General features: G+C 40.2%; 2 protein-coding genes and 1 long non-coding RNA gene across 7 annotated transcripts in view; 1 reads left to right on the top strand and 2 right to left on the bottom strand.

The window, feature by feature from the left end:
* The window catches only part of LOC124272908, a 28,645-nt gene extending 23,674 nt beyond the window's left edge, over window positions 1–4,971 (top strand). For both annotated transcript variants that reach the window (XM_046708140.1, XM_046708141.1), the window contains 3 exons: window positions 288–332; window positions 1,533–1,643; window positions 1,786–4,971. In XM_046708140.1, coding sequence (XP_046564096.1) covers window positions 288–332; window positions 1,533–1,643; window positions 1,786–2,312 — 683 coding nt within the window. In that variant the 3' untranslated portion in view covers window positions 2,313–4,971. The remainder of the gene's footprint in view (window positions 1–287; window positions 333–1,532; window positions 1,644–1,785) is intronic.
* A 293-nt stretch (window positions 4,972–5,264) lies between these two features.
* On the bottom strand, window positions 5,265–21,504 carry LOC124272912 (protein-L-isoaspartate(D-aspartate) O-methyltransferase-like). Of its 4 annotated transcripts, none has more exons than XM_046708154.1 (8): window positions 21,404–21,504; window positions 21,061–21,240; window positions 16,450–16,586; window positions 15,356–15,460; window positions 12,090–12,302; window positions 11,079–11,248; window positions 7,246–7,285; window positions 5,265–6,418 (listed from the first exon to the last, which is right to left on the bottom strand). In XM_046708154.1, exons 2-7 carry the CDS (start codon window positions 21,188–21,190, stop codon window positions 7,261–7,263), a joined length of 780 nt encoding a protein of 259 aa, XP_046564110.1. In that variant the 5' UTR covers window positions 21,191–21,240; window positions 21,404–21,504; the 3' UTR covers window positions 5,265–6,418; window positions 7,246–7,260. The 4 variants fall into 4 exon arrangements, with proteins under 4 accessions (XP_046564110.1, XP_046564109.1, XP_046564112.1 ...); XM_046708153.1 differs by lacking the exon at window positions 21,404–21,504 and adding an exon at window positions 21,357–21,385; XM_046708156.1 differs by lacking the exons at window positions 7,246–7,285; window positions 21,404–21,504 and having other exon boundaries at window positions 11,034–11,248; window positions 21,061–21,329.
* LOC124272914 lies at window positions 9,115–11,036 on the bottom strand. The gene is made up of 4 exons (XR_006897491.1): window positions 10,985–11,036; window positions 10,742–10,935; window positions 10,067–10,401; window positions 9,115–9,703 (listed from the first exon to the last, which is right to left on the bottom strand). It is a non-coding gene; the product is annotated as an uncharacterized LOC124272914 (long non-coding RNA).
* Window positions 21,505–27,616: the final 6,112 nt, after the last annotated feature.

Genomic DNA, 27,616 nt, shown 5'->3' on the forward strand with positions numbered 1-27,616 from the left:
ATATAATATATAATATATACACATATATAAACAGCAGTATTTTCTGGATGATATTTTCCTTGATAACTGTTGGTTTGTTAGAGCCTCTGGGAACTCAGTGTGATAGCAGTAAAAGCTTTACCTTGACTGATAGTGAAAGAGTTAACCATGTGAACACATGAACGTAAATGTGCCATCCAACTCCATCCCTCAATACTTTGTCACATCCTAGCAAATAAATGTCTTGTGATTGAAAAAGAATCTGAAATAAGTACATTTTCCTGCAATGTTCATTGTTGCATTTGCAGACTATCATGATGGGAACAGCCCCCCGGACATGGTACCCTCCCAAGGTATGTCAATTGTATTGTGTTTGTAGTGGGAGGTGAGATGTGTGTTTCATATGAGAACCTACAAGAAGACAATAAGCAGGTTTCATTTGAGAATGTGTTCGGAGGTGAAATGTGTGTTTCATGTGAGAATGTACCCGAAGGCAACAACCATGTGTCATGTGAGAATGTACCAGAAGGCAACAACCATATGTCATGTGAGAATGTACCAGAAGGTGACAACCATGTTTCATGTGAGAATGTGCCCGAAGGTGACAACCATGTTTCATGTGAGAATGTGCCCGAAGGTGACAACCATGTTTCATGTGAGAATGTGCCAGAAGGCTACAACCATGTTTCATGTGAGAATGTGCCAGAAGGCAACAACCATGTTTTATGTGAGAATGTGCCAGAAGGCAACGACCATGTTTCATGTGAGAATGTGCCTAAAGGTGACAACCATGTTTCATGTGAGAATGTGCCTAAAGGTGACAACCATGTTTCATGTGAGAATGTACCAGAAGGCAACAACCATGTTTCATGTGAGAATGTGCCTAAAGGTGACAACCATGTTTCATGTGAGAATGTACCAGAAGGCAACAACCATGTTTCATGTGAGAATGTACCAGAAGGCAACGACCATGTTTCATGTGAGAATGTGCCCGAATGTGACAACCATGTTCCAAGTGAGAATGTGCCCAAAGGTGACAACCATGTTTCATGTGAGAATGTGCCGGAAGGCGACAACCATGTTTCGTGAGAATGTGCCCGAAGGTGACAACAATGTTTCATGTGAGAATGTACTAGAAGGCGACAACCATGTTTCATGTTAGAATGTGCCCGAAGGCAACAACCATGTTTCATGTGAGAATGTACCAGAAGGCGACAACCATGTTTCATGTGAGAATGTACCAAAAGGCAACAACCATGTTTCATGTGAGAATGTACCAAAAGGCAACAACCATGTTTCATGTGAGAATGTACCAAAAGGCAACAACCATGTTTCATGTGAGAATGTACCAGAAGGCAACAACCATGTTTCATGTGAGAATGTACCAGAAGGCAAGAGTTCTTTTTGTTTGAGGGTATCCTGGTTAGGTGAGATTTGTGTGAATGTGAGAACATGCTTGTAGGTTTCTCTGTTTCAAGTAAGAATTTGCTGAGAGGTGAGCTTTGTGTGAAAGTTGTAAATGTCATGTGAAGACACCTGTTTTGATTTTACAGACATGCCAGATGAACAGGTTGGATCAACTCAAGATTCTGACACTGACAATTCCAACAACTTAGCAGTTGTCAATGAAGACAAACAAACCCAACAAGGCAGTAAAAGTACAGGTTTGTTTTGATATATATTTCCGTGTATCCCTATTGTGTTGGTAAATTCTGAGATGGTAGTGCTAATGTGCAAAGATGCATCCCTCAGGAAGTGGGGCTGGAGACTGAATAACAATCAGTTGTTCCCTCTGGTCTTTTTCAGATGCCACATCCCAGTCATCAGAGGCTAAAACTGATGCAGCAGTGTCCACTAACATGGTTAAGGCAGAGAAAAAGCCAACCAGTCAAGACAAAGATGACAAGCAGGTGTCCAATCACAGCCAAAGCAACAAAGATACCCAAGAGACAGACATCAAAAAGGAACCAACTGAATCTAAAGACAAATCTAAGGATGACAAGACACTGTCTCCTACTAAGAGCATCACTGCATTGAAGCCAGTCGGTGACAAGAATGTGAAAGCAGCTTCTACACCAGTGCAACATCCAGCTGTGAATGTTGTGGATGAAGAACAGGAGACAGTATTTCTCACCAAGGAAAAAGTCATTGTAGCTAGCCCAACAGACAATGCTCAGGGACCTATAGTTGCTCTGTCACTTGGTCTGGCCATAACAGTCATATTGCTGGTGTTTGTTGGATGCAGGCTCAGAAATGTGCGGCGGAGATTACGGAAAGGACGACCCCTACATTCCAATGAGGCCGACTATCTCATAAATGGGATGTACTTGTAAAAATATTTACTTTTAATTTGAGATTGTTGAGACAAATAGTGTGTAAGTGTCATATTACGAACATCATTGTACTTGTGTATCAAACAAAGAATGAACTTTTTGCCAGGTTACAAAAGTCAAATTAAGATAGAAAAATGAAACATTCCTTCATTGAGCTTTTTGATATTTATTATGTCACTTCCAGCATTTAAATGATCTCAAAATATGTTTCTCTGATCTGTTTTGATTCAATAATTCCCACCATGGACTAAAGGGTCATGTACATTTAATCTTCAAATACTATAACATTGGCACTTCACTCCCTTACTCTTAAAGTGACATTCCAAAGGGACACATGATACCTTTTTATACTCCCATTTCTTACTTTTACATCAGCTTTAAGTGTGAAGTGTATCTTGACGTTAGAAATCCATTGGCATATGTTTTTTCTGATTTTAAAATGGCAATTACTGTGACCATTAAATGAAAGGACAAATACTCAGTTTAATATGACAGCTGTTCTTACATACAAATGTTTCTTTTCTTATTACATTAAAGATATAGATATGCACTGCTAGTTATGATGCAATCAGATTTTGTTACCTGTTTCTCCTGCTTGTCCATCTCCACTTGATGCTGCAGCCCTCCACATCAGTGTGCATTTAGGCAACAAATAAGCATTTACCGCAGGTGTACTCATTGTGATATTTGACCAAAACATTCAAGTGAGGACAGGTTACCTCTGTTGTGAGGAGTGTATTCACTTGTGAGGAAGTAGGTTGGCTTTATTCTTCACTGTTCTTGTGATATGTTTTATGGTAGCGTTATTTGTATTGGATGTCGTTGTAAATATTTGTGTGGTTCTCTTTGTTTGTTACCACGTATTCCAGCTAGATAGTGATCATCATAAACTTGTGAAGGTTGTATACAGCAGCCAGCAAAAACACCAAACATGTAATCAAAAATATGTTTATACATTCCATTTTATTTCGTTTGCTCAAATGTTGATGCCATGAAAACAGAAATCTATATACCTTTGTTAATCCCTGAGTTTCCTTATACTTACCACTGTTGATTTGATCATGTTAAATCAAATTATAATGAAAAGAACTCATTTATCACCTGCAATCAACTGTTTATGTATGCCAAGTTTCTGACTATATAGTTCTACATTTATATTTATACACTTTGTTGTCATCTTGTTGAACAGAGTATTTAATATGTTTATTCATGTTACCTTGTGAAATCTGTGCACTTCAGATTGCAAATCAAAGAAATTGAACTTTTAGGAAATGTTTAAAATGAAATGGTAACAAATCAATAGTCATCATGATTATGTATGTTTAATGTCAGCATGGTTGTGGAGGCTGTTACTCTTTAATAGTACTTTCATGTTTGACAAAGGTGTACAAGTATATGTTTACTAATCAGCTGCAATGTCTTTAAGTTTAAATGTAACATTGTACATAGCATGTACATCACATTACTTACTAGATCATAGTGACAAATGATTCTATGTAACAGGTGTAGATGTGGACTGATCCATATCTTCATCACAAACATCCTTATCCGGTGTATGAACCCTATCTTCATGGTATAGGGACAGAGTCCACTCCTCTCCATTTCACCTCTGTTGAGAGATGGTAAAGAGAGCCCAGTTTCTGCAAGCAGGTTCTGATCAATTGTATATGTTTCTGTGACATGGTATATCAGAAACTTCAGCACAACCATGATAACAGGGTACTGATGGGAGTTGAGGGGACACAACTCTACTTACAATTACAGCAGTGATGAAAGAAAATTGAATTTATGAATCATTAAATATATCAATCAGGTTCAGAATTAAAGTAATAATAGTTAATAGCTGTTGATGAAGCAGCATAAAACCTTAGCCATCTTACATTGATTGGTATGAAGCACTACCCCACTGTCCTTACAATATGTTATCACATGTGTTCTTTTATGCTACAACTTTATGCAGTGTATTTATGTACTGGTACATTAGTTTGAGAGTATTCCCTACATACTGGACAACACACTGAACAGCCTTCAGCTGTGCTTTATTTTGTTCACACAAGAAAAAGAAGAGAGGAAGACTCATTAGGTGGTTGAGAACTACATTTACAAGGTTTAGTAGGCCTATATTTCAGTGGTCATGCCAATGCTGTACATTCCATAGGGTAATGACAGATGTTTGACATTCAGTGTAGATTTCCCCCTATATCAATGAATATATAGTCATGTTTGTTGTTGAGTGGACAACTTTAATTCATATTTCAGAATGTCAGAATCAGATATGATTGGATTATTCAATAAGATACCTAAAAAGCATGATAGTTTGCAGTACCTGAGATGTATTTCTTGTGTCTTTCAGTTTGTCTTGCCCACATGTTGTGTGTGATATTTACAGGTGGAAAGCTTTGTTTGCACTGTGTTTCGGGGTATGGTTTCCAACTGCTGTAGAATGACACATTGTTGGGAATTATGTGGATATCTGGAGTAGCACTGGAAATCATGTTTTTCATGCAAAGAAAGTTTACCACATATTTACCAAACCTGTACCCAGTTAATTTCAGTTTTAACGTAGAAAAATATTTGATTGTGTGTAGGGTGACATCAGTCTCTTTCACTGTTGTCTGTGATATTTGTTTCTTTCCCAGAAATAAAAAGTATTTTGTAATTAGTGTTTTTGTTCCCTTAACAACGAAGATGTGAAACCAGCAGAAGGCCAGAGTGGAAGTCTTTGTTATTTGGAAGTCATGACGCCTTCAGATAATCCTTAGGAGAGGATGTGATGTGGTGTGATCTGTTTAACTGGGAATGCAGTAACCTGTGTTGTACAGCCCATGAGGACATGCAGTACTTAGCTGTACTTCAAACTACTCAAACCTGGAAAATATTTTTTATGTCAAATTCAGTTTAGTGCCTTCAAATTTAAGAAATGTTTAATTAATATAATGATAAACATGGGGGCTATTTTAAGCATTTTATTGAGCAAATATGTACAAAACTGTTACAAAACAAGCACAAAAATGGAGCTGGACAGTTTGCTCTAATCAGCTGAGGTTGGTAACAGTCCACTATAGCCTTTGCAAAGAACAGGAAATTGACCAGTTAGGTTTTAGGTCTAGTAGCAGCATCAGCAACAGTGAGTGGTGTTCAGAGATGATATAAATAACTGCCCATTTAGACAATACTATATACTACAGACTATTATCAAGAGATTGACTTCTCAATTGATATTCTTTTACTCCATTGTGATCCAAACATTTCAATGATTAAGAAAACATTTGAAACTGAAAAGAGGGCTTGGTGCTAAACTTTCCATTTTGAAATGTGAGTCACCTTTATATATTATGACAACAGTGACAGACTACCTGTGCAAATGACACCATTCCAGCTGACAGCTGCATGAAATATACACCCCTCTCCGGCAGTCAGCGACATATATATACACTTGGCATAGTGACATATGTACACCTGGACACATCACCTGTTTCTCACCGAAACACACAAGGTTGGAAGTGAAGGGTTCAGAGCAGACCAACAGTTACCTTGGCACGTCTATTGAAGTTGCCAGAAGAGATCTGATATAGTGGAGCAGGCTACTAGCCTGGTTCCTACATTTGTGGTCTGCCTGCACTACGGACAGGGTGCTTGGGTTGGGGATGATCAGCATAAAGAGGACTTAACTGTCCCACTCTCACCTGTACACAAAATATAACATGAAATATGCTGAAGTGCACTGCAGGTCTACACTAAGATAAAGAACAAAACTATACAATGTATCTTTCACTGTAACAAGTAATAAGCTCAGTGTGGTACATGTATCAGAATTAATGTTAACCGTAAAACGTAACTCGGGGGGGGGGAACAGTGGTTAAAACAAATCAACACAATTACAGTCAGGTGAGAAACATTGTTTCAGCTGGCATGTAGCTCTACAGTTGCCGTGGTGACTACTGTATGGTAAGACCACACTGACTTTAGTGCCGACCTCATCACATCAAGGTCAAGGCTGTCAGATAAGCATGAAGGTCAGCAAGATTAGACAGTTGGAGACTATCACTGAAACTCGAACTGCGGTCATGGGCATGGCTCCTTGTACTCACAGCTCTGGCTTGGGTCTGAAACATAAGATACAGAAGGTATAGTCTGGGGTTGGCCACTACATCGGTTGTTGATAGTCTCCATACTGCTAAACAGAAACAGTTCATTCCAGTTTCTGCAAATAACAAATCCTCAGTTATCCAGTGCCCATCTCCAGCATGATAATACCCTGACTCCTGGGCCCATTTCAGATGCAACATCACTCCATCTCTCTCAGTGTATTCAATTCAATTTCTTTTATTCCCACAAACCACCCTCGGTTGTACAGAAACATTTTACAGTATGAATATATAATATGTAACGTGATCAGTTGGGTAAATAAAAATATTACGCTTTGACGGTTTCATTCACAATCCGTATTGGCTTGAAGTTGAGAACTATCTACAGAGCCACTTCTTAACATTAGATCATCAAATATGGACATTCAAAATTGTAGGAGAGAGCTCCCGATGTAGAATTGAATCAGAATATGAGCGGTTCAAAATATAGGGAAGGAAAGTTCTTATGCTTCCATTTTCAGTATGTAACCATATGCAACAAGGCAACATGGGTCTGGGGATGTTGCTGCCTGTTGCCATCATGGAAGAAAGGTGTAATTTGATTCCACAGATATTATTGAGCATTTGTGTCTTGCAGGGTATTTATCATACTAAAATGGTGACATGTTAGATAAACAAAAATACAGTCTACGACAAAGTGGTGTTTTCTTTCAAGATGTAGTTAAAGTATCTTCCCTAAATTAGTTTTCACTTTGATTATTGGGAATGACAACTGAGATACTTCGAAAAACAGTTACACCACTGTGTTAGACAGTAAGTTTCTGCAAGTGGCAACTAGATCGTACCTACTAGAGCTCCCCTTACAACAGACAGCACTGACTGTACCTACACAAAAAGACAACAGACCTTGCATCAGTCAAAGCTCAACCACAAAACTACAACATGCAAAGTTGGTTGGAGTTGTCTCCCTTCAGGTATTCATTGTAAGGCATGTCTTATGTATGCAGCAGGGCAAAGAGGCTATGTACAGCGCCAGCTTTTCACCACTATATTTTAGTGAACAACTTGTACAACAAAGAAATAGAATAATCTGCAATGATTATTATCTTCAGTACTTCAGTATCAGGAAAACCATTTGACATCATTCAAAACTATCTGTTACACATTCAGCATCACACCAACCTATGTATTGATTGGGTTTTACATGTGTGGCACCAATCTTCACAATACCAACATAGGTCTTGATTGGATTTTACATAAAACCAACATATACATGTGGACTATTTTTTTTCACGTGTGACACCAATTTTCACAATACCAACCTTATGTTTTACACATAACCACAATCTGTATCAATCAGTTGTGATTCTGTTTGTCTTTAGGCACATTTCACAAACAAATATTGAACACTTCAAGCCAACCTTAGATTTATCCTAAGTTCCATATTCACAACTATTAAAACAATTTTGATAAAAATAGGTCAGTGTTATGTTTTGTTATTTAAAACACCATCACCAATACAAAGCTGTTACACTGAAGCCCAGTGTTCTAGACTGATTTGGTACAATGTACTTACACTGGCACATATACAGACATAATGGACTTCCTAGACTGCCAAATAACAGACCCTATGTTCTGACTCTATTCACTGAGGGGCACCAGCTATTCCAGCACCACCTGACAAATGACGGGGAGACCTTACACAATCACCACCTGACACTGAAGGGAAAACACCTGTGATGTGTGCCCCTATACATGCACCTGTGCCAGGGGCGTAGCTCCCATTATAGAAAAAAGCCCGGGCTTACACATGATTTTTGCTAAAATATTTTGTTTCTAATTCTGCCAAATACGTTATCAGAACAATTAAAAAAAATAGTAGTCCCTCCATGAATCATATTGACTACAATATTCTTTGATAACAAAGCATTATCAATACAGTAACAAACCGAAACATGAGTCTCATTAACCTATTCAGACAATGACCTACTTTTCAGCCAATCCGATTTTTTCTCGTGTGAAAGTGAAAATAGACAACTATGGTTACACTGAATTCCAATTCCTTGTTTCATAAGAAAATACTATGTACAGATGAATTTTAATTTTAAACTTTAATAACATCGTATTTCTACATTTTATGGCGATGTGTAGGCAGCATGGCCTTAACCAAGACGTCACAGACTGCCCCCAGTTTGATGAGGTCGTAAAATGATTCACAAAGCATCTGGCTCACTGGTTACACCTGTTATGTGTTTTTTTGCGCTTTTTCAGTGTAGTTCTGTAACGCACAATGTGATTGATATAATATCAAGTCCGTACCAGACTGCCAAACTTTTCTAGCGACAGAGCCTCGTTTTGAGATTGCCAGGTTTCTGTTTGTTAGTGCTCGCTGTATGACAGAGCACGCTGCACGACATGTTTGCAAGGATTATAAGGAGCATAGTGGTGCAATATACAAGTGCTTAGATGTATCAAATAATACTGATTAATATTTATGTATCCAGTTGAATGAATTGGTCTCAAAATTCTGGGCTGGTTATTGTACTAAGTTGCACAATAGGACGGAACACTGTGAACAGGAAACGAGACTGTTGTGTAATCAATGTTTTGACTTGCATGTTATTCTTCGGGGCGGTGGGGTAGCCTAGTGGTTAAAGCATTCTCTCGTCACGCTTCAAAGGACCGGGTTTCGATTCCCCACATGGGTACAATGTGTGAAGCCCATTTCTGGTGTCCTCCGCCGTGATATTGCTGGAATATTGCTAAAAACGGCGTAAAACCATACTCAGTCAGTCAGTCAGTGTCATTCTTCGTATATAAATTTGAAGTGTTTTTCTTTCAGTGATGATTGTTTTTCCATCGACATGTATGTGAATGTTTTGCTACAGTCGTAATTATATGTGAATCATAACTGAAATGCAGGTATGTACAACGAAAACGTAAGCGTTACTTCATTCTGTAGTCATTCTGAGGGCTTTTAGGTGCAACCTATCAGGCTTACACAAAAAAATTGGCTTGCTACGCGCCTGTGTGCCACTGTGATTTATGCCCCAATGCAAGTACTTGTGCTGTGTTTTTTCTGATCTGTGCTGTGGGCAATGAAGAAAGGAACTTGCTCATCAAGACAATCTGATGTTGCCGTTTACCTGCCTTGAAGCAAAACTTGGGAACTCACAATTTTTATGCTGTGTTAACAGAAGCAAGCAACGGTGCTGTGTGCCCCAAGTTAGTATGCTGTGTTACCCTAACCAAGCACCTGTGCTGTGTGCCCCAAGTTAGTATGCTGTTACCCTAAGCAAGCACCTGTGCTGTGTGCCCGAGGTTAGTATGCTGTGTTACCCTAAGCAAGCACCTGTGCTGTGTGCCCCAAGTTAGTAAGCTGTGTTACCCTAACAAAGCACCTGTGCTGTGTGCCCCAAGTTAGTAAGCTATGTTACCCTAACCAAGCACCTGTGCCGTGTGCCCCAAGTTAGTATGTTGTGTTACCCTAACCAAGCACCTGCGCTGTGTGCACCAAGTTAGTATGCTGTGTTACCAGAAGCATGCACCTGTGCTGTGTGCCCCAAGTTAGTATGCTGTTAGTCACAATATGGCTGAAATATTGCCAATGTGACTTAAAACCTTAACTCACTCACTCACTAGTATGCTGTTACCCTAATCAAGCACCTGTGCTGTGTGCCCGAAGTTAGTATGCTGTTACCCTAAGCAAGCACCTGTGCTGTGTGCCAAAAAGGTTAGTATGCTGTGTTACCAGAAGCAAGCACCTGTGCTGTGTGCCCAAAGTTAGTATGCTGTTACCCTAAGCAAGCACCTGTGCTGTGTGCCCCAAGTTAGTATGCTGTTACCCTAAGCAAGCACCTGTGCTGTGTGCCCAAGGTTAGTATGCTGTTATCCTAAGCAAGCACCTGTACTGTGTGCCCGAGGTTAGTATGCTGTGTTACCCTAACCAAGCACCTGTGCTGTGTGCCCGAAGTTAGTATGCTGTTACCCTAAGCAAGCACCTGTGCTGTGTGCCCGAAGTTAGTATGTGCTGTTACCCTAAGCAAGCACCTGTACTGTGTGCCCGAGGTTAGTATGCTGTTACCCTAAGCAAGCACCTGTGCTGTGTACCCGAAGTTAGTATGCTGTTACCCTAAGCAAGCACCTGTGCTGTGTGCCCCAAGTTAGTATGCTATGTTACTCTAACCAAGCACCTGTGCTGTGTGCCCCAAGTTAGTAAGCTATGTTACCCTAACCAAGCACCTGTGCTGTGTGCCCGAGGTTAGTATGCTGTGTTACCCTAAGCAAGCACCTGTGCTGTGTGCCCCAAGGTTAGTATGCTGTGTTACCCTAACCAAGCACCTGTGCTGTGTGCCCGAGGTTAGTATGCTGTGTTACCCTAAGCAAGCACCTGTGCTGTGTGCCCGAGGTTAGTATGCTATGTTACCCTAAGCATGCACCTGTGCTGTGTGCCCGAAGTTAGTATGCTGTTACCCTAAGCAAGCACCTGTGCTGTGTGCCCGAGGTTTGTATGCTGTGTTACCCTAAGCATGCACCTGTGCTGTGTGGCCCATGCTAGTAAGCTGTGTTACCAGAAGCATGCACCTGTGCTGTGTGCACCATGCTGGTATGCTACATTTCCCTCAGCAAGCACCTGTGCTGTGTGCCCCATGCTAGTACATGCTGCTACTATCTCCACCTGGGCCACTGCTTGTCCTTGCTGGTCAGCGGCACATAGATGACTCCCATCAGGTTCTTCCTGACCACCTGGCCATCAAGGGTCTTGTCAATCTGCATCAGCTTCTGGTTCTCTCCTTGACCTCCAACTGGGATGATCAGCCGTCCTCCTGGTTTCAGCTGATCCACCAACTGCAAGAATTCAGAGACCTACACTCATTCGATGGTTATAGTGAGCAGTGTGAGTGGTTGAATGTCTATTACTGAGGTCAGCAAATTCTGGCAACATCACTGCACACTGTAGCTGAAAGCATGAGCCCCAATCTAACAACATGCAATCAGCCACATCAAGCACACTTACTACCCTCCCTATTCTAGCTGTCTCTTATAACAAGCTAAAGGTATTGGGAACCCATCCTGACTTTGAATCACTGAATGGGTGTAAAGTGGTAGCAGTTTAGAAAGTGGTAAGCAACAGGTGTGTAGGACTGACATTCTACTGATGGGTAATATAAGGGTGTGTGGAAGTAATTAAAGGACTGTGTACAGACTGGCACATGCAGGTGTGTGGCAGACAGTTACAAGTCCTCCTGAAGAAAGGTCAATGTAGGACTAGTGCATGACTGTCTACTCACAGGTGCATGCAAGTGTGAAGAAGACAAAAACAGGACTTTCTGCAGACAGGTACATGCAGGTGTAGTGAAGTACAGGACTGTCTGTAGACAGGTACATGTAGGTGTAGTGAAATACAGGACTGTCTGTAGACAGGTACATGCAGGTGTGAGGAAGACAGGACTGTCTGTAGACAGGTACATGCAGATGTAGTGAAGTACAGGACTGTCTGTAGACATGTACATGCAGGTGTGAGGAAGACAGGACTGTCTGTAGACAGGTACATGCAGATGTAGTGAAGTACAGGACTGTCTGTAGACAGGTACATGCAGGTGTACTGATATACAGGACTGTCTGTAGACAGGTACATGCAGGTGTATGGAAGACAAATACCGTCCGGTCAACAAGTGTATTGACTCACCGCCTGGGGCAGCTCCGGGGCTGCAGCTCCCACATGTATAGCATCAAAGGGTGCATCCTCCTCATAGCCTAGTCTGCCATCACCCAGAACAAGTTTCAGCTGACCTCTATCCAGAAGTTTCCCCAGGCTCTTGTCCTTCCTGACATTGGTGGTAGCCATCTGGATAAGCTCATCGATGTGGTCAATACCCACAGCCACACCCTTCTCCCCCACCTACAGACAACAGGTGCAATACAGTCAACACGGCGGGCAAACCATTCATATAGACACGTTCCTGTATGTAGTCACATTGATAATTACTAGTTTCAGTTTAACAATTGCACGTCTGACTCTAATCCTACATGATTATGACACATTTTCCTGTCAAAGGACACTATTGTTAGAAGACATACCAAGATCTTTAGAAGCTTGTTTCAAGTATTTAGCTAAGGCATATAATAGTTTTCCTGTTTCTTTTTCACACCATAAAAATCATTGTCTATGTTTTAGATTTACATGCTAGGTTTACATCTGTGTCTGTGAATTTCTGGTCGTTTTAATGTAGTTCGTCAACAGGTTTTTTATATTTTTCAAGTTTATGTGTCATGAATGTATAACTTGTGTTAGTCAATACTAGGCTGAAATACTGCCAATGTGTCTAGAAATATAACTCAATCACTCAATGTAACCAGCCCACCTGACTATCAACACAGAATGAGAGCTAATGTTGTCTTCATGTTACCAGCCCACCTAACTATCAACACAGAATGAGATAATGTTGTCTTCATGTAAACAGCCCACCTGACTATCAACACAGAATGACGTAATGTTGTCTTCATGTAACCAGCCCACCTGACTATCAACACAGAATGAGCTAATGTTGTCTTCATGTAACCAGCCCACCAGACTATCAACACAGAATGAGCTAATGTTGTCTTCATGTAACCAGCCAACCTGACTATCAACACAGAATGAGCTAATGTTGTCTTCATGTAACCAGCCCACCTAACTATCAACACAGAATGAGCTAATATTGTTTTCATGTAACCAGCCCACCTGACTATCAACACAGAATGAGCTAATGTTGTCTTCATGTAACCAGCCCACCTGACTATCAACACAGAATGAGCTAATGTTGTCTTCATGTAACCAGCCCACCTGACTATCAACACAGAATGAGCTAATATTGTCTTCATGTAACCAGCCCACCTGACTATCAACACAGAATGAGCTAATATTGTCTTCATGTAACCAGCCCACCTGACTATCAACACAGAATGAGCTAATGTTGTCTTCATGTAACCAGCCCACCTGACTATCAACACAGAATGAGCTAATGTTGTCTTCATGTAACCAGCCCACCTAACTATCAACACAGAATGAGCTAATGTTGTCTTCATGTAACCAGCCCACCTGACTATCAACACAGAATGAGCTAATATTGTCTTCATGTAACCAGCCCACCTGACTATCAACACAGAATGAGCTAATGTTGTCTTCATGTAACCAGCCCACCTGACTATCAACACAGAATGACGTAATGTTGTCTTCATGTAGCCAGCCCACCTAACTATCAACACAGAATGAGCTAATGTTGTCTTCATGTAACCAGCCCACCTAACTATCAACACAGAATGAGCTAATGTTGTCTTCATGTAACCAGCCCACCTAACTATCAACACAGAATGAGCTAATGTTGTCTTCATGTAACCAGCCCACCTGACTATCAACACAGAATGAGCTAATGTTGTCTTCATGTAACCAGCCCACCTGACTATCAACACAGAATGAGCTAATGTTGTCTTCATGTAACCAACCCACCCATCCTAACTATCAACACAGAATGAGCTAATGTTGTCTTCATGTAACCAGCCCACCTGACTATCAACACAGAATGAGCGAATATTGGTTTCATGTAACCAGCCCACCTGACTATCAACACAGAATGAGCTAATGTTGTCTTCATGTAACCAGCCCACCTGACTATCAACACAGAATGAGCGAATATTGTTTTCATGTAACCAGCCCACCTAACAAACAACATAATCATTGCAGTCTGTAACAAGCTTAGACAAGATAAACCTGTGATTTTGGGTGAGTGAGAAGTATCTCAGTTATACCATGGCTATGTCGCAGATGCCAAAGGACAAGGTTGTTTGCTGCCATGCCTTGGTGAAACCCTCCAGCATAGACATGGTGTTGGCACACCCATAAAGCGTTCACTCACAAGATCCTGCCACAGCTAAGAATATCCTGTTTTATCATACAGTGGATAGCGTTCTCGGCAGGATAAAGCCAACAGATATTTTCGGTATCCGTTGGGGTCATATACGGATATCGATGCAAATTACAGAGGGCATATGCATATTTTAGGGACTAATTTTACAGTGTAAAGAAACATGGCGTCACGTGTCAGCTATCGCGTCCGGATTGACGGCCGTGGTTACGGTACTGTCAGTGCTTTGATCCAAGACCATTCATGTCTGGGTATGATAGATGAAGAGGATTGCGAAGACAGAAATTCATAGGCTTACGAAGATACCAACACCAGTTCCCCGAATGACTGTCAGTGTTAGCGAGTGTACGGCACAGGAATCCAGATGCGGAATGTCCGCCGAACGTTTAAGTGTATTTGTTGTTCAAAAGGTTAATTGAAGGTTTCTGAAGATCCACACGAGTTTGTAGTAATTTTTCAAAAGATTTGTTGACAACAATACAAGCTTTTACATAAAAAACTGAGAACTAGATGACCTAACGCAGTCATTTGAGTGATCAGAAGAAAATTGTGTCACTGCGCGCGTGACGTAACATATTATTACGCACATATTTGTGATGTCATAGATATCTATGCACATTCCACGAAGTTTAGTGTCATGATTTGTGGCAATTGAAACATTTTTTTTAAATTATAAAGTAAAAGTGAGTGAGTGTGTATGGTTTTACACCACTTTTAGCAATATTCCAGCAATATCACTGCGGGGTACACCAGAAATGGGCTTCACGCATTGTGCCCATGTGGGGAATCGAACCTGGGTCTTCAGCGTGACGAGCCAACGCTAAACCATTAGGCTACCCCACCGCCCCTATAAAGTAAGTATGACATTGTATGATAAAATAGGTTATCACACTCGTGTGTTTTGGGATGGTTAACAATGTTTATTCCTAATGCAGGATATTAACCATCCCAAAACACTCGCGTGATAACCAATATTGACCACCCTTTCCCCTTTGGCTTTTACACTGAGCATGTGTGAAGGAGGACACATCTCCTGCCCCCATCTGCCTACCATAAGTGCCATGCAAGCTGTGAGGTAGCCACTGCCTGATCCCACGTCCAGGGCACGCCCACCCTCCTTCAGGTTCTCCGACAGCAGCTCCAGGGCATGTGCATGCTGGCATGTACAAGAGAGAAGCTCATCACCAGCAGCATAGTAGTATCACAATGAACTTACCATGGTTCTCAGCAATCTTTCAAAAACAGAAAGGTGTAAGCATCCCTGACAATATGAAAGATAATTAATTAAATAGTCCTATTCCACAAACCATTTGTAGCGCTACGATAATCTCAGGTATAAATCTCAAACTTTAGCATAGACTTACAACATATACATTTATTAATAAGTCCATATTCTCACCCTTTCTGCAGGTGAATCACAACCCTGAAACATTTGTTTCCAAATTTCTGATAGCAAAGATGGGATATTGAAGGTAAGAAACATATAGGCTGCAAAGCAGCCATATTGGAATTGAGCCTGAAATAAAAAGAGTTTCTGTTGGGTACTACTTTCAGTGTCTAGAAACAAATGTGGCCTTTCTGTATTACAATTACAAATTACAGGGATAATTGTTGTCATCAAAATAAGTCTACGATATCAAACAAAGTTGTTTAACAAGGGTGTAGCTGAGGCTTTTTTTCAAGTGCACGCAATATATGAGACATAATATTGTGATGCAATGTTAGCAGGTACTCATGTCAGATCAGTTCCTGTCTTCAGGCTCTTTTCCCTGGATTTGGACGGAATATGTCTGCTATTTTAACTTTAGGTCATGGTGTGTCCATAACATTACCGCAAGAGTGGACACGGCAGACTCTAAATACACGAGGCATTTCATAGAATAGGAGTAGCTTCCCTTTGAAAAAGGACAAATATTCGAGGAGACAGACCAATTGATTGAAGCAAAACATAATCAGTAACACTGCTTTAAAAAATATTACTATGAACATATTACATGTAGTAATCTGTCTTTCAATCCATGTTGTACTTATGCCACACAAAAAGTAAGTTTCTGTTGGAACAAGGCTTGCTAAATATTTCTAAGTCAGGACATTTACCATCCCAGAACAATCATGATATTCTTTACTGATATGATAATTACTTACCATGTGGGGTGCACTAATTGTTACAGCGTATCCTATACTCTGGGGCGAGTCATTGTACGGGTTGAACTTGCAGAAGTGTACTCGATCTACAGCCTTCATGACTTGAACAACTTGTGGAGATTTGATTATGCCATTCGCTGAAACAGTCGAACTATGCTACATGACAAAAAGAAGTGGGATCTTCACATTTCACATCATATTCAAGGTGCCTATTGTCAACAAAAACTGAAACTGCCCCTTACTGAAATATTATATACACTGATGTACAGAAATTGTGAACCCGTCTGTACAATGAGGGCAGGAGTGAGAGCGTGGTAGGTTTGATTCATCTGTGGAAAGTGTTTCAGGTACACCACAGCATGTCAGCTGTAAACAGTGTTTCAGGTACACCCCAGCATGTCAGCTGTAAACAGTGATTCAGGTACACCCCAGCATGTCAGCTGTAAACAGTGTTTCAGGTATACCACAGCATGTCAGCTGTAAACAGTGTTTCAGGTACACCACAGCATGTCAGCTGTAAACAGTGTTTCAGGTACACCACGGCATGTCAGCTGTAAACAGTGTTTCAGGTATACCACAGCATGTCAGCTGTAAACAGTGTTTCAGGTACACCACGGCATGACAGCTGTAAACAGTGTTTCAGGTATACCACAGCATGTCAGCTGTAAACAGTGTTTCAGGTATACCACAGCATGTCAGCTGTAAACAGTGTTTCAGGTACACCACAGCATGTCAGCTGTAAACAGTGTTTCAGGTACCATACCCCAGCATGTCAGCTGTAAACAGTGTTTCAGGTACACCACAGCATGTCAGCTGTAAACAGTGTTTCAGGTACACCACAGCATGTCAGCTGTAAACAGTGTTTCAGGTACACCACAGCATGTCAGCTGTAAACAGTGTTTCAGGTACACCACAGCATGTCAGCTGTAAACAGTGTTTCAGGTACACCACAGCATGTCAGCTGTAAACAGTGTTTCAGGTATACCACAGCATGTCAGCTGTAAACAGTGTTTCAGGTACACCACAGCATGTCAGCTGTAAACAGTGTTTCAGGTACACCACAGCATGTCAGCTGTAAACAGTGTTTCAGGTATACCACAGCATGTCAGCTGTAAACAGTGTTTCAGGTACACCACAGCATGTCAGCTGTAAACAGTGTTTCAGGTACACCACAGCATGTCAGCTGTAAACAGTGTTTCAGGTACACCCACAGCATGTCAGCTGTAAACGGTGTTTCAGGTACACCACAGCATGTCAGCTGTAAACAGTGTTTCAGGTACACCACAGCATGTCAGCTGTAAACAGTGTTTCAGGTATACCCCAGCATGTCAGCTGTAAACAGTGTTTCAGGTACACCACAGCATGTCAGCTGTAAACAGTGTTTCAGGTACACCACAGCATGTCAGCTGTAAACAGTGTTTCAGGTACACCACGGCATGTCAGCTGTAAACAGTGTTTCAGGTACACCACAGCATGTCAGCTGTAAACAGTGTTTCAGGTACACCACATGGCATGTCAGCTGTAAACAGTGTTTCAGGTATACCACAGCATGTCAGCTGTAAACAGTGTTTCAGGTACACCACAGCATGTCAGCTGTAAACAGTGTTTCAGGTACACCACAGCATGTCAGCTGTAAACAGTGTTTCAGGTACACCACAGCATGTCAGCTGTAAACAGTGTTTCAGGTATACCCCAGCATGTCAGCTGTAAACAGTGTTTCAGGTACACCACAGCATGTCAGCTGTAAACAGTGTTTCAGGTACACCACAGCATGTCAGCTGTAAACAGTGTTTCAGGTACACCACAGCATGTCAGCTATAAACAGTGTTTCAGTTTCAGGTACACATGTCAGCTGTAAAGACAGTGTAAACAGTGTTTCAGGTATACCACAGCATGTCAGCTGTAAACAGTGTTTCAGGTATACCACAGCATGTCAGCTGTAAACAGTGTTTCAGGTATACCACAGCATGTCAGCTGTAAACAGTGTTTCAGGTACACCACAGCATGTCAGCTGTAAACAGTGTTTCAGGTACACCACAGCATGTCAGCTGTAAACAGTGTTTCAGGTATACCACAGCATGTCAGCTGTAAACAGTGTTTCAGGTACACCACAGCATGTCAGCTGTAAACAGTGTTTCAGGTACACCACAGCATGTCAGCTGTAAACAGTGTTTCAGGTATACCACAGCATGTCAGCTGTAAACAGTGTTTCAGGTACACCACAGCATGTCAGCTGTAAACAGTGTTTCAGGTATACCACAGCATGTCAGCTGTAAACAGTGTTTCAGGTACACCACAGCATGTCAGCTGTAAACAGTGTTTCAGGTACACCACGGCATGTCAGCTGTAAACAGTGTTTCAGTTTCAACAAATGCAGTATTTCAGCTATAAAAGGGCAATCCTCTGGAAGAGACAATCCAGTGATTGACATAATCACCATTGATCTTTGCAACTGACATACGATGACAAGCATCATATTGTCACTCGATGTTGGGACAAGCATTGGTTGCTGAAGTCTGATTCTAGCCCACAGCTTCACAGGTGGACATATTAAGTATTGCTGATGGCAAAGGTAAACAGTACATTGCTGATGGCAAAGGTAAACAGTAATACTGTCTTAGCATTGTTGAACCAAGACATCAGTGTATTGAAACCTAACTGGGTGAAATAAATGCACTGTAAGATATTTATCAGTGGGATGTTGCTTAATTTGGATGGAGTAAAATATGAAAGAAATATGCAAATGTACATGTTTTTATTCATTTTGATTTCTTCTAGATAAACATCGTATCGTTCTGTGGTTTGAATATTTTTACTAAAGTTAAATACTCTTAATAATACACTTATACAAAACTGTTAACTGTTGATTCTGATCTGGTAAGTAATAAGTGTGCTCAGTGAAATAAAATCTTTTTTCTTTCTTTTTACAATATTTTGAATACAGACCAGCAAATACTTTTGACACTAACAGCTATGATCGTGATCGAGGCAAAGAAATTCACGTAAGTGGATGTAGATATCAGTCCTAGCCCCACAGTAGTTCCAAATACACCACAAACAAGTACTTTGACATTTCATTTTCAAGACTCATCATCACCTTCTTATCATTTCCAATTACTGAAATGTCAATCCCTTCTGTCATGTCGAAATACAAACTTGAGAAATCTTATAATGCAATACATTTTGACATAAATAACATAGAAGTAAATCATGAGATTAGTTGGAATATAATTTAAGACAACGCTAAGGACCCTCAGCACAAGCTTTCAGAAACACATTTAATACTTTCATGTACAAGCTTCAATAATTCCCAGATATAATACTTTTCAACAATTCATTTACCAGCTTCTGCACATGTCACACAAATAAACCTACAAACCACCGCAACATGATTTCTGTGATTAGGTATGCACACGTCATCAGTTGTGAAACAATAATAGAGCAAACAATATGTTTGCTACTACACCTAGCCTAATCCTAGCCGTATTGTGTAAGGCATGGGTTTTGAAACATAAAGTCATATGAAGGCGACAGGCATATATTGATATGTGGAGCTAAGCATACAAACATACTTAAAACAGGCAGGAAGTAGTGGTGTTCCGATTAATTGAAATAATCGCAAGATTGGTCGAAGTGACCAAACAACCAAGCAATCGATCACATTTTCTCATGATCGAAAATAAACGATTTTGGAACTACTGTTTAAGTCTTTGAAATACTTGACAATGGAACATATCTTAGAAGTTGTCAGGGCCTGAAAACATGTTTTATTCTTAGAAAACTCACTTCGTTAACTGAAAAGTCATGACTGATTATTTCTCTAAGACTCCAGGAAGTTTATGTTCATGATATATTAGTAGTAAGTTGCATCATGTTATACTTTTCTGCAATAACAACCTGGGTAGGAAAATCTGAAAAATGACGCTTACCAATTTTTTTCAACGATTGTTCGTTGGTAATGAAGCAATCATCAGTTGTAAGATTTCAACCAATTCCCAACACTAGTAGGAACATGATGTAAGTGTGACTGCCTCTTCACATTACTAAATTATGTTATATGTCTCATTTGTTATTTCAAAATCCAAGATAAACATGTTAAATAATTCCTACCATGTTTTGCATAACAATTTTATGGATGAAATGTTCGAACTTTACAACTGGTGTATTAAAGATTTGGTGAACATATTGTAAAGTTGTGCCCAATATTTATTTATCTCAGGTATAATTCAAACAACTGAATCTGTTACATACAAGTGCACAATCATACTACTACAACCACACAAGGCTAAATATATTCTCATTCATGTTAATAATCTAAACACCAACGAAAATGCATAATGTGCATCTGTGCATGATCAGCAGAATAATAACACTGATGACATCAAACAACCAAATAACCAAAATTAAACATATTCTCTAACCAACCAGGAGTGCGTCCAATCGTGAATTTCAAACATCTAAAATATGTAACTGCTCTTAAAAATCATAATCAAATGAAACGAAGGCTATTTCTAACATTCCACACATAGGCTCGTGTGGAATGTCACAGAAGCTTGTCGAACACAAAACAAAACAATAACACATCTATTGATGTCGATGCATTTCGCTTACCATGCAAGTTGTCTACGAGGTTGGAATTGCTGGTACCGCTCGATCTCCACGCCATTGTTGACCGGGGCACCACAGCAAAGACGAAAGTCACTGAACTTAAAACGACAGCTTTCAGTCTGTCCCAAAACATCACATATCCCAATGATTCCAGCTAATGGCCATCGCCATTACTCGGCGAAACTACAAAATACAAGAAAAGCATTGCTCATGTAGTTACTATAATTTGAAAGTTTAGTTAATAATGTACTGCTTGCAACTGTTGTCAAATTGCCATTGGTATATTTGATGACGCTTACGCGTTTAAACTGACACGCGCACTCACAGACCAGCCCCCATTACTGACCTTGACCGCCGACGATGACCTTCACCTTTGGGCGACAGGTGCTCATCATTCACGAATGGACGATAAAAGCATACCGCTACATTGACGTACATTCAAAAGACGCACACTCTTGTAGGTTGGAATTTCGGAGACCATTTATCAAGGAAATAATACGCTTCGAGTAGAAAATATCTCGTGACCTTTGCCGCACGGATAACGTAAAAATAAACTGCCCCTATGTCTGTGTATAACATGAGCTATGGAGCCTCTATAAATATCTGTAAGGAAAATATTTTGCCTTCCTTTACGGAGCCAAGATCAATTTATATAAAATTTCCTTCTCCTGAAAAAGAATGTTTACCGTTCATCTTTTTTCAACAGATATTCGGGTTGATCACAAATTATCGCTTTTTCCATAAGCATTAAAGTAACATGGATCACAAAATCAGTCAATCTAACATTGAAGAACCAGACGTAGCATAGCTTGAACTGATTTGATGAACAGACAAGTTTCATATATAAATGTGAAATACATATCCAGTAGGTGTTTTAATCTATAAAAAATAATAGTGTTTAGCAATAAATATTCCAGCAATGTCACGGCTGGGGGACACCAGAAATAGGCTTCACACATTGTACCCATGTGGGGAATCAGACCCAGATATTCAGCGTAACGAGCGAACGCTTTAAATAACAACTTGGCTATAATTAGTATGTATAAGCAGATTAATAAGTAATTGTTTTGTTTCGTTAATATTTCATATTATCTTAAGGGACCGTTCATAACTTATGGCTCGGGGATGGGGGTGGAGTGTGGGGTGGGGTGTGATGATGTTAGGGGTGGGTGGGTGCTGTGTTATTTTAACCCGTTATGTCCCGAGGAGGTGGGGGGCATCAATTTTGTACACATGTACTGGAATATTAAAAACACTATGCTTACAAATTATGGGGGGGATTGATTTTGTTTGTATATGACATGCAGGGTGTCACTTACTTTGTACTTAATGTTGTTGTTTTTTGGGGGGCGGTGGGGGTGGGGTCATTCACATTGTCCATGCTTCTCCATGCAAATCATATTCACCCCTCCAAGCCATACCATTATGTTTAGGATCCAAGTAATCAAGGTAACATGGAGTGGGTAGCTGTAAATCATGATTGGCCACGGGCACCTTAAAAGTGTGCAACCAAAAGTGTAATTAGTAGTTGTTTCTTTCCAATACCGGTGAAGATCCAGGTTAGAATAGATCTTCAGTAACCCATGCTTGCCGTAAGAGGCGACTATAACGGATCGGGGTGGTCAGGCTCGCTGACTTGGTTGACACATGTCATCGTATCCCAATTGTGTAGATCGATGCTCATGCTGTTGAGCACAGGATTGTCTGGTGCAGACACGATTATTTACAGACCAACGCCATATAGCTGGAATATTGCTCAGTGCGGCGTAAAACTAAACTCACTCACTCATCTTTCCAAAATATTTTAACAACGCGGGGATAAAACGTTTACCATTTAAGAAAACATAATGATTCACTTTCACTTTCGCCGTAAACAAAATACATACGATATACAAATGAAGATGTCCGCCTATATTTTTCGGCTGATTGGTGAACGGCCGTGAACAACGTCATATACGAGGACATGATGATGACGTCATTCAATATTCAAAACATCACGGGGCGGTGGGGTAGCCTAGTGGTTAAAGCGTTAGCTCGTCACGCCGTAGACCCGGGTTCTATTCCCCACATGGGTACAATGTGTGAAGCCCATTTCTGGTGTCCCCCGTCGTGATATTGCTGGAACATTGCTAAAAGCGGCGCAAAACTAAAGTCACTCACTCACTCACACAAAACATCGCAGGTTCTTCCGTCTGATATCCCATGATACTTAATTGTAAGGTATTCTCAAATCAACTGTTATCATGGAAAATCAAATGTGTTTCATGCAACAATAAATGTAAAATCTACTACAAACTACGGAAACTCCTATATGCCATGGTAAAAATATACATAGCGTGTCACGTTTCCTCGCAATAGAGTCTCGGCGAGTCATTTGGATCAGGTATAGCCGTTCCTTCAATGAAAGTCTTGCTTGCAAGGACACAACGATATGGTGTGTTATCTTTGTATTTTTATAAATATTCATACATTCAACGACGACTTATGAAGTATTTTCAGTTTAAAAACTATTGGTCAGATTTGTATAGATTTATAACGACTCGTCGCTCCAGTATTGTATCAGTGCGAAATGTGTGTTGAATGGGTTCAGCAGATGGGAACTAACATGTACAGCTTCAGAACCTGTCAATCATTTCATCTGCTCCGAGGAGTAATTTTAATCACTTGGCAATAGAATCAATGAAGATGTGTGGTTTTACTGAATTCAGTCTGTTATCTGCAAAGTACTTATCTAGTTTTATGGATGTTTAATGTGTTAGGAACATATTACCAAATTGTGATCACTGTGATAATCGACGTTGGGCTTTTTTCTGGTTTTCTGACGAATGGAAGTTTAACCTCGACGTTTTCTGGCCATAAAAATCGATTTTGGAAACGTCCCAATGCAGCATTTTCACAGCTCGATCGTTGTGTGGGTGGGTCCATAAGGGTACCATGTGGTATGTCAATGACTGACCATTCTGTGTTCCGTATTTTCCATTGCAGAGTCACGGGTCAGTACTTTCAGGACAACGTTATCGCATCACGTTGGTGCTGCTTGAATATTACTCACCACAAGGTATAGGTAACTATTGTCTTGTCTTGGGGATATTTTTGTAAGTTGCTGCACAAATCGAGGTTTGAAACAGTCGAGAGGCATTGCTGATTTCTCGATCAGGTGTCAAATAAATGGTAGCAATTGGCTGTCTTAAATGAGTGAAACCAGAGACCAATGCATATACATGTACATGTAATTAATTGTCTCTGCTGAAACAGTAGACTATTGCTTAGTCTCTGCATATATATAGTTTTGATAGTAACAAACAAGCCCATTTAACTTGAAAAGGAGCCCCAGGGAAACCAGAGATAGGGTTTTAGCATTGCAGGGAGGGCTAGGCACTGTAGGCAGTAGGGAAAATAATATGGTTCAGTGGACTGACAGACTTGCGCTGTATACCCAGGGACCCAGACTGGAGTCACTATGGGGTTCGACAGTTAAGACTTGACGTACCCATGATTTATACCTACTATCAGTCAGGGGCGCAGGAACGGTTTTCGGGGGGGGGGGAGAGAAAGCTAATTTATGAAAAGTTATGAAAATCAAAATCAAATTGTAGTTATGGTAAGGTAGATATGGTTTCGTCTTGAAAAAAGTGTTCCTACGCCCCTGTCAATACTGTATATACAAGAAAACAATTCTTATGATGACATATCTGACTAGACAATATAGAAATGAAATCATTTCCATGTTAACGCCTTGAGCATGTGTCTTCCATCAACAGTTACTGCTCGTGATTGGGTCGTCTGCTGACACTGAGGAGCACGGGTTGTTTGTCCCGGGGAATATATGGAGGCATGACAAGAGTGGTTATGCACCTCCTTCTACGGTGACAGTTACATAAGATAAAGTACAGAAACTTAAATGTTAAACTGCCTGGTGCAATGCCCTTAATAAAATATATATCTACGTCTTTGCATAATCCTAATCACCGCAGCCATATAAACATATGAACTTATGTACAAACCGAAGGAAACTGACGTTAATATATTTTAGATTGAACATTGACACATAGTACCATTATGACTGATAGCACCAATTCTAAACAGATGACAAATACAATTAGTGCTATGAAGACTGACGACATTGCTGAAACCGCTTGCAATACAAGGGAAATAACTCTGCAAAGCTTATAGGATCATGTTCCACCAGACAAGGCGACCGGGTAACAATGTTGTACATGTGAATGTTTTAGGTTCCTCCAGGCAATAAGATTTACAACATTGTCTTATTTCTAATAGTGTGAAATAAGAAAAGGTAATCTTCTATTATTCACTTACAGTGTAACAGATTGTTTCTTGACTTCTTTGAGTGGCATTTTAGAAGTTGGAAGTCAGATAGAACAAGTATATATGGATGACAACTTCTTTTATTCTAGAGCACAACGTTTCGATACAGGTTCTTGTATTGTTTTCAAGTCATTCATTCTTACTTGAAAACGATACAAGAACCTGTATCGAAACGTCGTGCTCTAGAATAAAAGAAGTTGTCATCCATATAATATTTGTTCTATCAGATTGTTTATTATTTGAGAATTTGTGAATTTGTGAATTAGTGAATTTGTACTCTTAAAGTATGTTCAATTGTAAAACAATTATTGTATAAAATTCTTTGAACAGCATTTAGAACTGATACACATAAAAGGAGAGAATTTATGGATATCAACTTCTTTATTATGCAATAGTTCATGCAAAATATCAGTGACAGCAGAACAATTGTGGGCACATGACTGGGGCTAATAAGCATATCATCACAATACCTACAAAGGTGGAAATATGCTGATGCTACTAAATGTACAATAAACTAACTTCCTCACACAATGCTGTGGCATGTGTGGACCATATTGCATATAATATGTGGATTACATTATTATTATTTTTGGATATTTATATAGCGCACATATCAGAAATAGAAAAAAACTGTTGTTAGGTTGTTACTCTGTATCCCTAAAATTGACAAATTTACAAATAGCATATATCGAAATAACCCACATCGGCCTAACTGGGCATTCAGTGGGATGCGTCGTAATATGATATCCAGAAAAGCATGTTTACTCGTAAAATCAGGCAAAAGATCGGACTATAGATCGCAATTAGGTCGCTCAGCCAGGTATGACGACGGACCGTCGACTCACCTGGCATGAAATGCACGTCCTGCCTACATACACAAGGGGTCATCTCAAAGATATTTTATGCTTTTTCATGTGTGTTGAATATGTCTCCTCTATTGATCATAAAGTTTATGTTGAGATATGTAAAAGGGTATGATACCCATGGAAAAGCTTAAATCAGCCATCATATTAACTGTCTCAAAATATATAGGTGGCATGAGCACCCAAAGATCAACAGGACTGGATATTATTTGTAAATTGCCGTTTGCTTCCCAGTTTAATTCCCCTAAAGAATTATCGTATCTCAGCTTATATCTCTATCCCCCAGCCCGACCCCAACCACCATCTGCGACACCCGTCATGGATTTGCTTTTGAGACGACCCCTCCTACCTGTTTCTTTTTATAGTGATGGCAGCTACATCCTTAATAGTTTCAGTATTAAAGTTATTATTTTATACGTCAGCTATCATTTATAATGAAGCTAAGTTTAATTTCAAAGTGGACATTTAATAATTGTCCTTTGTAATATAATATCATCACACACTAATTTGCATAAAGCCATGGCCTGTTTTAAATAAGTCACTTTGGACTTAGAGAAGACCCGCATTTCTCATTTCTGCACCAATCTCTCCTCAGTAAAGTCCTTTTCTACTTTTCCTATCTCCCTACCACTGAGACTGTAGTTAGGCCGAACTTAGTTTAACAGATATTTCACACTTACACATATTAGCTACATAAGTTGTAGATATCAATGCGAAAAAATGTTTTTTTTCTATTTCTGACAGTACTTTAGTGCATGCTTAAGGTGCTGGTATTTTTCCCCTCGATCATTGGATGTCAATCTTAAAGGCACATTTTATTATCAGTCTCAGCTCCCTGGGGAGTATACAACTCTTGCTACCACAAGGCGCACTGAGTTATTGCGTCTTTCCCATCCTTACGAGGTACCCATTCACAGCTGGGTGGACTGGGACACATAGTCACAGTACTTTGTCCAAGTTTACTGTACGTTGCTGTACCCGCAACCATCTGGTCATATACCAACGGATTCGTGTGTTTTTTACGTGCACAGGGTTGTGTACTGTACACTAGGGGTTGTGACAACACTGAAAGAGTCTGCATACAAAGCTGACTCCATGGTTTTTACACCTGGTCACAGGTGGGCTCGATCCTGGCACCTCATGCTCGCTGGATCACTAGCCTGGCACCTTAGCCAGCTCGCCCACCACGCCCCATTAAATACCAACCTAAACACCTGAACATAGTGCAGTCACAACAAAATATCACACATTATAGCCACAAATTTAGCATATCTTTGCTACATGCATGGTAAGTACTTCATAAAAATATTCAAATCATTGCCTGTGCTAGAGAATCAGCTATTCACTAAGTCTCGCACACTACGTAGAAT

This window comes from Haliotis rubra, unplaced genomic scaffold (genome assembly GCF_003918875.1).
Source record: "Haliotis rubra isolate DU_JTF1 unplaced genomic scaffold, ASM391887v1 Scf174, whole genome shotgun sequence".
NCBI lineage: Eukaryota > Metazoa > Mollusca > Gastropoda > Lepetellida > Haliotidae > Haliotis > Haliotis rubra.